Raw genomic sequence first — 11012 nt, 5'->3', positions numbered from 1 at the left:
TTTATAGGTAAGATAGGGCTTTTTAAAGAATGGCTTAAGGCTTGACAAAGATTTCGACCGAACCTATGAACAGGTTGTCTACATATCCCAAGATAGGAATCAGGTCGTGTGTAGTTCAGGGCGAATGCCCCTAGTTTGAAGATAGATTGTTTGAAGGTTAATTGATTTTTCTTCCTTTTTTCTTTTCTTTCTGGAACAATTAACTTCTCTTCTTTTGGAACTTGTCCCTCTTTTTTTTTTTGAAAGGATTGAATTTCTTTTCCTTTTTGAATCGACCGAACTCGGTTCAACCGAGTTGCCTACGTACCCCAGTATAGGGATCAGGTCTCGCGTAGTTCGGGGGAATGCCCCGAGTTTGATGGGTTTTCAAGAAAATTTGATTTAGGCTCGAAGGGTTTGCAAATCGGTATTCTTTTGACATTGGGTTTTGATTTTGAGATTTATTCGGCCAAAGGAGGCCTTCTGATGTTCAGATTGAGAATTGATCTAGGTTACTAGAGTCCCTCTGGTACTGATTATTATTATTTTTTTTCTATTTTGTTTTTTTTTTTTTCACGGAGCTTGACGGCATTTCCAGGTACGATAATGAATCTTCTTCTTTCAAGATTCTAATACGTGCTTTAGACTTTCATAGAGCGAAACCTGTTCTTTGACATCCTCCATCTATGGATTCGTACTCTTGATATCTGATGATCACTTTTCAATGCTTGCTCTTGAACTTCTTATCTTGAATTTGTTGGCTTTATGTTATGAATTTGAGAACCAAGGTCATTGATTGGAAATATGAAAGTTGTTTCCACTCTATGCCCCTTGTATAGCATATATCTTCTCACTTTCTTCATTTTCTTTGAGCTTTCTGTCTATGTCTTTCCCCTGGTATCGGTTGTAGCTTTTCTAGACAATCTTCTTATTCTTGAAATAGGTTTATCAATTCCTCACATTCTTGAGAGGGTAATGTACTTTCAATCGGCATTCACTGAATCAAAGTTTCAGTGCCAATGTTTATTATTTCAATTTCATCTTTGAAAGGTTGGGATTGGCGCTCCTCCTCTTGTTCAAGTAATTGCTGTGACTCAAGTGGAGTTTCGTCAATTTTGTCCTCATTTGAGGAGGGAGTCTTACTTTAAGATCAGAAGCATACTTAAGAAACAGACACAAGTGAATTATTGGAACTGAAATTTTTATTTAAAGAAAAGCTATTACATTTGACGACCTATCCTGAACATGCTCAGGATTCACAACTCTAAAGAGAAACAGAAAATAACTTGCCTGGACTAGGCATTGACCTTGAACTGTAAGACCGGACTCAACAATTATACTGACCATGATGACTGACTCAACATAAAATAGCAAGTGACTAAAACTTTAACTGCTACAACTGTTTGGCGTTGAAGGCTCGGCGAAGGCTGGCTCGTATCGGGATAGCAGCTACTAGAACATCTCCACTGTCTGCATCTTCCTCTTCTTCAAAAGGTTCCGACCCAGACGTTTCAAAGGTAGGTTCTAAGGCACAGATAAGAGTGAGAGGATCAAATTTTGGGTCCCCTATGGTTATAGCATTAACAACAGCAGCAGGGTTTGCATGACCAGGTAATGAGTTATCAGGTTTTGGCTCGAACACAAGATCTTTGTTGTCGAGCAACCTCTGGATCCTGAATTTTAGGGCAACGCAATTATCAGTGAGATGGCCAGAATTTCTATGGTATTCGCAGTGTTGATCTGTTCGCCAATTTGCTGGTAAAGGATTAGGAAGAGCCCTAATGTCGGGCAGGATTATGCGACCTGAGGCTAGACACTCCTTGAGTATCTTAGATGGTGGAAGAGGGAGAGGGGTAAATTTTGTCTGGGCCTGTGGTCGAGGTGCGACAGCAGGTTGGGTATAGTCCATCACCATGGGGTTCTGAGATTTTGAAGGCTGAGGCTTGGAGCAGGAAAGGTTATTAATTTCAGCTGATGGAGACTTACTGAATTCTCTGGTATTCGGGTTACTTCGGTTGAATACACCTTGAGCCATAGCCTCCTCTATTTGGGTGCCTGCCACGATAAAGTGTTTGAAGTCCGGATAATACTGCAACGACATGTGATATTGGAGTTGGGGGGAAATATTTTTCATGATTATCTGGACCTGCTCTTCCTCAGACGGGCGCTCCATCATCTGAGCTGCTATTCTCCTCCATCTTTTCACAAAAATCAGAAAGGATTCCCTCGAGTCTTGCTTTGTTCTCTCTAAATCCTTTCTGGTGATTTCTGTCCCATCATCATATTTGAACTGCCTGATGAATTGCTCGCCGATATCCTTCCATGTCCTGTAACGAGTCTTGTCCAAGACCATGAACCATCTCCTAGCAACCTTGGTTAAGGAAACTGGGAACAATTGAGCCATTTGCTCAGGAGATAGGCCTTGAGGCTGACACATAATGGTGAACATTTGCAAATGTGTGATTGGACAACCCACACCATCATATTTGTCGAAATCGGGCATTTGAAAATTGGCAGGAAGGCGGATTTCGGGAAATAGAGTAAGATCGCTGGGATTGAAACCACCCTGGTCTTGAAACTGAATGTCTTGAACTTTCCTGGTAAGAGTCTCTAATTTCTCCATAACAGACTTATCAACCATGGACTGAGAAGGCCTACTGCGATTCTCGCTATATTGCTCTTTTTCCAAATCTTCTTCGGTTTTATCATGGGTATTGATGAACACTGGATGGGCAGGTGCTGTTGAAGTAGCCGCTTGGTGCATAGGCCCTTTATCCTTGGACAACGATGGTCCCAACTTTTCAGAAAGCTGAGCCTTGATAACTTGGTTTTCTTCTTTGAGTTCTTGAAGCTGCTGGAGAATCAAGGTAAGAGTATCGGTAATTGCAGTAGGTGGAAGGCCATCTTGGTTATCTACCATTGGTGAGGATGAGAAAGAAGGAGACGCTGGGGTTCTCAGAGAGGGTGGTAGAGAGACAGAATTCCTCTCCAATCGTGAAGAGACCCGAACCCAAGGAGCAGTGGGGTTAGCTATTGTGCCAACTTCCTGTGATGAAACAATGAACACGAGGTATATGAGCTTGACATTCATGGAGTGTTCATTCTCAATGACTGAAACAAAGATTACACATTTAAGCAAGTAGTTGGGACAATAGAATGAATCCTAGAGGACCAAGACATGACATGATGACTGATTCGCATAGGGGAATGCCCCTAGTTCAAGGATTATGAGAGTGAACTCTGAAGGACTTAGCAAAATATTCTTGAAAAAGGTTGCCCTTAGAGTAAGAAGAAAGACCAAGGGTACAAGCAAGATTGGATCATCTGGACCAGGCATGATCAGGTCATGAGATTGCATAATCGAAAGATTGTGAGATTCTGCATCTGCCAGTTAGGGGATGGCATGAAGATACGATCGAATCGTATGACAGAAGAACGAAAGACGCACGATCAAAAGATTAGATGAGATAGCATAAGATTGCTTTCAACGGATAGATCATGAATGACTAATCCTATGAGATCTTTGGAAATGATGGGATTTATATCCTAACCCAAAGGGAATTTTTTTTTTTTTTCACATTTTATCAGTGTTACCTGAAGGCATCAACCCTAATCCTAATCTATCGGAGTGGAGAGAGAATCTCGACTCATGACTTTGTTCGTGTATATAAGGACCGATCGTGACCATTGGAAGATGGACCACGGCCTAATCTAGACACCAATGGGTAGGATATCCTAAACTAGGTTCACACACGTGATGCACATGTGTTCGTATACTACATGCATGTGTGGGTTAATCTAGGGGTAAGGCCAAGAGTTCCCTTAGCGCGAATCCCTGTTCGATATACTGTACCAGTGTCCGGCGTATCAGTACGTGAACAAGAGATCCGTTTACGTACCATAAAGGTACTAGGCTAAGGGTGGAATGCTTCTCTAGCACAGAGGCACCAGGTGATGAAATCCCAGTCAACCATGCTAGATAACACTCCGGGTTCCTAAAATAGGACGTGTGTGCTCGTGAGATGCAAGGGTTTAGATGCAAGTGATGTAAGTGTGTGCAATAAGTTCGCGCGATCTATGATGCCTTCAGGTTTTGTTAGATTAAGTTTGAGTAAAATGTGATGAGAAAATAAAACAAGACAAACTAATCTGACAAGTATACAAGAGATAGAGTTCTTATGAGCCAGTTAAATTAAATTCAAATGAATTATCTTTTGGAATTTTAATGAAGTAAGGTGATCCCCAGCAGAGTCGCCAAACTGTGGGACATGATCCCGCGAGAGGGGTGGGGCGCGAGCCGCCGCGCTCTCTCTCTTGGTCTCTCGTACCCACGCGATTGGCGTGTGCCTTTTAATATTGATTTGAATTCATCTTTCATGTGAACTTGGGATCACTAAGGCAATCCGAACTCCACACGAAAGAGAATGACAGAGTCGCCACCTAGATGTGGGATCTAGGACCCGAAATTAACCAGAAATCTAGACTCGCTACCTGGTTACGAGAATGGAAGGTATGGGGAGTTATCCGCCACATGCACCATTCTTGCCCGATAATCGGTCTTCGATTCCAAAAGCTAACTCTTTTAAATTTATTTTAAATGGCTCATTCAACTCTATGTTAATGTGCGAACTAAGTGATATGCATCCTATGATCTAATTTCAATGTGAATCCTAGATGTGTATCTTGATTTATTAATTTGTCTGGATTCATTCTAAGTGAAAGTTCTCCTAGAATTCTAATTTCATGGAAAGCCCTAAATGATTTGATTAAGCATTTACAAGAAAATTAATATCCAAAACACCACAATTTGTTATGGTGCCGACTCGCGGGTGGTATGCCGTCAGACATCCAAGCTGCCTACGTACCCAAGCCTCACTGGGATCAGAGTCGACGTAGTTCGGTGCACCTAAGCTAAGCTACTTATGCCTAACTCAACTAAGACACCGACCTAGACGGGATTGACTGTTTCAACAGTTTTAGGAGAAGTTATTTAATTCAAGTTGAGGATTTTATTATCTTAGGATTTCATCTAAGATGCTATATGATTCTTATCTAAATGCAAGTTGTCCCTTAGACTAATGCAGGTTAGCCTACATCCTAGTTTACTAGGCTTGTCCTAGGGAAAGATTGGGTGACTAGTGTAACTAGACCTATGGCACGATTGCTATACATAGCAAACGTCCGTGATGAGGCTGGACTCCTAACTCTAGGACTCCCTAAAACCTAGGACACAACACCAGTGTTCCTAAATTGGGCTCTAAGGGTTCTTACGACGGAAACCATAATCCAATGGTTCCGAGAGACACGAGATGAATCGAGATGATGAATAGTGTGAGGGAATGGGAAAGATAGAGAAAGGTGCGACTGAACTTGGGAGTGCCAAATTGCCTACGTACCCCATGATGGGGATCAAGCCACACGTAGTTCCACTGGCGAGGTTGCTTGGATTTTGGAAAACAGGTTTGGTATTTGGATCAGGAATCGGGTTTGTATTTGAGCATTGGACTTGAGATTCAAAAACATTGATATAGCAATGGGATTTTGGAATTGGGAATTTGCATCAAAGAATTGAGCATATTGGAATCATCAAGGGTTTGAATTTTCGGAATTCAAAGTGGGCGGGCTTATGAGATTCGGCCAAATGGATTCAGACATGCGACTCGGATTGTGTTGGGATATGACTTGGTTGGATTGGGTTAATGGTTAGGGTCAAGTGAGTCGGGTCTAAGTTAGGAGCAAACCCGAGACTAGCCATGGTCTAACTAGGAGGAAGCAGGGTACAAACCAGGGTGCGGACCAGGGTGCACCAGGGTGCGAACCAGCAGGGGAACCAGGGTGCAACCAGCAGGGAACCTGGGTGCAACCAGCAGCGAACCTGGGTGCAACCAGGGTCTAACCAGAGTGCGAACCAGCAGGGAACCAGGGTGCGAACCAGTATCGAACCAGGGTGCAACCAGTATCGAACCTGGGTGCAACCAGCAGCGAACCTGGGTGCAACCAGGAGCTAACCAGAGGCTAACCAGGGGGAACCAGGGTGCGAACCAATATCGAACCAGGGTGCGAACCAGTAGGGAACCAGGGTGCAACCAGCAGGGAAGCAGGGTGCGAACCAGTAGGGAACCAGGGTGCGAACCAGTAGGGAACCAGGGTGCAACCAGCAGGGAACCAGGGTGCGAATCAGTAGGGAACCAGGGTGCAACCAGCATCGAACCTGGGTGCAACCAGCAGCGAACCTGGGTGCAACCAGGGTCTAACCAGAGGCTAACCAGGGGGAAAACAGACCCTACATGCTTCCTAACATGGTTTTTCTTTTAAAGTAAAAGATATGCATGAAAACAGACCCTACATAGAATTGAAATAAATGCCTACCTCTTTGGAAACCCACTTTGTGTTTGATTTTTCTTTGATGGTAATTCCTTGAAGATGATTCCTTGCTTGATAATGACTGCTTTTGATATATATCACCCAACGTATAAAATCACCCGATCCGGCAAGGATGGCCGAACCCTTGAAGAGATGAGGGAGAGGGATGAATTTTCTAAGAGAGGGGTTCTTTTTCTTCTTTTTCTTGGATGGTGGGATGAGAGGGTATTTATAGGAGAATGGGATAGGAGGTTAGGTGAGGTTAGGTGAGGTTAGGTAAGGTTAGGTGAGGTTAGGTGGTTAGGTGAGGTTAGGTGAGGTTAGGTGAGGTTTGGATGGTTAGGATGAGAGGAGAGGTTAGGTGAGGTTAGGTGAGGTTTGGATGGTTAGGATGAGAGGAGAGGTTAGGTGGTTTTGGATGGTTAGACCCAGGTCAAGATCTGCCATTGATCTAACGATTTACGGAAATCGGGTCTCGGAATGGAATCAGGGTTCGGGCTATGAAGTGACCCTATCTTATTTTGTCCCGATTGATGATCCGTAAAGTCAGATCAAGATATTAATGACCTAAAACATATATTAGGTTATTGTTGGTTAAAGTAAAGCAAAATGTGGGTGTCTACAGCATGCAAGCCTATGCAAGAGATAAGACTAAGAAAATGTCAATCGATCGCACGCTAGAAGAACAAACAAACTAGAATGCATGAGAAATCTAAGATAAGCACACAGCAAGCTAAAAGGTGTAAGAAAAGAAAGAAATTGGAAAATCAACGGCATGTGGGAACCAAAAATGCCAGGGGAAAGAAGATGGAACACACGATAGGCTCAGAGGGCGATTCAAAAGGAATCAAGCCCAGCGATCCTAATCTGCTGAAGATCGGACAAGTCTCGCGATCGTCATGACCTATCTTGGGCTCAGCGAGGACAATCCCTGTAAAGGGGCCACGCTACGTCATCGCCTCCCAAAACCCGATAAAACGTCAGAAAACCGATGGAAACCGGGAAATCACGATGAAAACCGGAAATGGAATGAAAAGAGGGCTCCGAGTGACCTGGCAATCACCATCCTTGCCCATTTTTACTTTTGTTTTGAAATGTTTGAAAATATTTATTAAAAAGGTTTGACTGAACTTGGGTGGACCCAAGCTACCTACGTACCCTGCGGAGAGGGATCAAGCCAACGTAGTTCGGACGAAAAAGTGAGAAATATTTGTAAAATGGTGATGAAAAAAATGTAATGTAAAAATGGTGTAAAAATGGTGATGAAAAAAGGGTGACTGGACTCAGGATGCCAGTAGCAAGTCTGAGCTGCCTACGTACCCCTCAGCTAGGGATCAAGCCATCCGTAGTTCGGACAAGAATTCTTAACTACACTCCTGATGACTCAAGAATTTTGGGATTTTTTATTTTTCAAATGTTTTTGATGTTTTTTTACTCAACAGGACAGAATCCTATCATCATAAGCGTAGGATAGACTCATGATATCCCGCAAAGGTTGGACAGCATCCTATACTTTGCAGGGGGAAATGAACAGAATCACGACTCTGCAAGGGTTGGAAAGCATCCTATTGTAGACACCCTCATTTTGCTACACATTAACCAACAATAGTCTAAAATATTGATCCATGGAATTTTCTCTCTAAATCTCTCAATCTCCCTCCTAATGTCCGAAATGTCCGAAATGTCCAAAATGTGGCCCGAAAAATTGGAAAAATACCTTGTTTAGTGGCCCGAGTATAGTGAATATTGTAAGAGACCCTCTCTTATGTATTTATATACTTGAAGTTGCCGAAACCCTAATCCAACCCAACGGATCGTCAATCGAGGTTAAATTAGGTAGGGTCGCTTCACAGGCCGAACCCTAATTCTGCTCCGAGATCCGATTTTTATCGAGTCATCAAATCAAGGGTTGAGATTAATTTGGGTGTTTTCTCAATAAATTAAGATCATTTGGTCAAAATTAAATTAATCGGGGTCAGCCCCAATCCCGATCGGACATTAAGTAGCTCAATTGAGGAAAAACATACGAAAACCCACGGATCAATACGAAAAAATGAGAGCCGTAGAAATTATTCAATCATATGATCAACAACAGATTTTAAACTCATTAATTGGTGGTTTAACGGCTGGGATCATCGATCCAAAGCTGATCGAGTTGGTTGGTCCAATCGAATCGACAATTTGATCAAACGGTGGAAAAATGATCCGCCGTTAAAAACCGACGGCTCTCATTGGATGAAAATTTTAAATTTGTAATTTGTATGGCAATATTGGGCTTAAATGAAAGAGGAGAAATCAAGGATTCCAAAGGCGAAAAAATTATCGAAATCGGACGCTGAAATCTTCATAAAATGACTTTTTTTAAGTTTCTTTCCGCACTTTCTCTCTCCCCTCCCACATGTTTTCCCATGCCTGGGAAAACGTTCCATGATGTCCACGTTCCTATTTTGAAGGCTTTGGGTTGATATTTTAAAAGATTTTGTATATTGAGAGGAGATGTGTGGTTCAAGCATATTGGCCAAAAGAATTGCCTAAAGCTAAAAAGGGGCATTTGTCTTTTTCCAATTGAGTACAAATCTTGCTAAAATTCCAACTTTCACTCCTCATTTGGACGTTCCCAATTATTCTTGATTTGCAAAATTTTGTTGAAACACTTGTCATTATCCTAATTGCTTTCCTAGTTTTGCAAAGAAATCTCATTCATTCAAAGCTCTTTCCATTCCACTCACATGCACGTCCAATATGGGAGTTTCCAATTGATCTCTTTTTCTTTCTCAATTTATAAAAAAAAAAGGAAAATGTGGCACAAGTGGCACAATCTCATTCATTGGAGTTGTTTCTAAATTTTGGCAATTCATCTCTACCATTGAAAGACATTCCATTGGTCACAAAGAGAAGATTTTGGACGTTTTTCTCTTGCCTTGAAAAACACTCCCAAGATTGGAAAGAGAATATTACGGTTCTTTGGATCCCCACCATTGCACTATTGCTAATTTCCAATCTTTCAATCATGACCCTTGTTTTTCCTAAACTCCATCTTTAGCAATCCAAGCATTCTCTTCCCTATAAATACCCCCTCTCCCCCTCTTCATTGCACACATTATTTTCAGCCCTCTCTCCCCCCTAAATTCTACCCCAAATTTCCCCTTCCCCCTCTCTCATTTCTTCTTACCCTCCCTCGGTGGTGGTGGAAACGCTAAGGAATCGAGTCATCGCCAAGGAATTGTCTGCATCACCTGGAGCAAGGAACGCCATCAAGCCTTGGGAGAGCCGAGGTGCTCGAATTGGGAATCAATCTTCATCAAATTCACCGTCAAAGGAAGGTGCGAGGATCGACACCAAACGTTGGGAAAGGTAGGCCATATTGGAATTTTATTTTACAGAAGCGAAAGTATGCAAATTTCATTGGTTCTCTAGAATTTTTGGATTTAAGAGTTTTCTCGAGTTAAGAAGACTCCCAGATTCGAAAATCCTAGAGCAAAGAGTTCTTCATCCAATAAGAATTCAAGAAATTAAACTAGAACTTTCAAATAAGAATAAATCTTTAACTTTTGATTGAAAGTAATTTACAATTTGAATTTGATCCATATTTGCATCCTCTCTTTTCATTGTTTGTTGTTGTTTTGCACATGACCCATGAACCTGATTCCTTTGTGTTGAGAAGCCCATGTTTTAAAACCAAAAGAACTCGAATTCCTGAACTCTATGCTGAGCACGTAAGGTCCATCAAGACCCAATCCAATCCAATGGCTTTTGTTTAGCACAAATCCCAAATCCCTTCGCACAAACCCCAATCTAGCTTGACCAAACAAAACCCACAGCCAACTTGGCCTTACCCCTAACCCCCCAGCCCATTCGGCCTCAACCCAAACCCATGGCCGAACCCTGGCCCATCCGGCTTTGGCCAAACCCAACTGACTCAGCCCCAACCTGGCCTAACCGACACCCCTAACCCGCGCGGCCACGTAAACCCAACCTGAATTTTAGTGGCCCACTCGGTCTTGACCCAAGTCCCAACTCACATCCAATCCATTCGGCTTTGCTAGCCAAACCTCATGTCCATAAGTGTCGGACTTATCGTCCATCACCTATGTCCACAACCATCAGACTTGCATGTATTCCATTTCCATATTCATCAGATTTACATGCCATGTCAATAGCCATGAGCCATATCCTCATAGCTATATCCTGTGGTCCAAAACTAACCGAACCATGTATTTCCATCTCCATAGCCCTCCTCCCCATACCATCATAAGCCAGATCTCATATCACACATCACCCATGCACTCCCATTACATTCTTCCCCAGCAGCCAATAACTCATCACATCCCCATAATTCCAAATACATATACCATGTCCCCACAATGCCATAAATCATGTCCATACCCATCCCATCTAAATTCCATCTACCTCAACCGAACTCACATCTAAATGGCTTGGTCAAACCTCCTAATCCGATTTACATGGCCGAGCCATCCTACCCAACTCACTTGGGTCCACCCCAACCCACGCCCAAACCTAACCCATGGACCCATGCCCGACCCAACCCCACACCCCAAATCCACCCCAACCCACGCCCAAACCTAACCCATGGACCCATGCCCGACCCAACCCCACACCCCAAACCCAACCCATGCCCCACCCCAAACCCAACCCATGCCCAACCCCAA

At 42.9% G+C, this 11012-nt stretch overlaps 1 protein-coding gene across 1 annotated transcript; it reads right to left on the bottom strand.

Annotated features, from left to right (window-relative positions):
• Positions 1-966: 966 nt before the first annotated feature.
• On the bottom strand, positions 967-6926 carry LOC143878016 (uncharacterized). The gene is made up of 2 exons (XM_077380409.1): positions 6349-6926; positions 967-3025 (listed from the first exon to the last, which is right to left on the bottom strand). The coding sequence occupies exon 2, from the start codon at positions 2897-2899 to the stop codon at positions 1373-1375; it is 1527 nt and encodes a 508-aa protein (XP_077236524.1). The 5' UTR covers positions 2900-3025; positions 6349-6926; the 3' UTR covers positions 967-1372.
• Between the last annotated feature and the right edge of the window lie 4086 nt (positions 6927-11012).

This window comes from Tasmannia lanceolata, unplaced genomic scaffold (assembly GCF_043159265.1).
Source record: "Tasmannia lanceolata isolate RefF3 unplaced genomic scaffold, GAP_Taslan_0.1 ptg000005l, whole genome shotgun sequence".
Classification (NCBI taxonomy): domain Eukaryota; kingdom Viridiplantae; phylum Streptophyta; class Magnoliopsida; order Canellales; family Winteraceae; genus Tasmannia; species Tasmannia lanceolata.
This window is presented reverse-complemented; position numbering and strand designations above follow the sequence as displayed.

Bases quoted from the DNA above. Each gene is read 5' to 3' on its own strand.
- LOC143878016 (XM_077380409.1), bottom strand. From the start codon at position 2,899: ATGGTAGATAACCAAGATGGCCTTCCACCTACTGCAATTACCGATACT.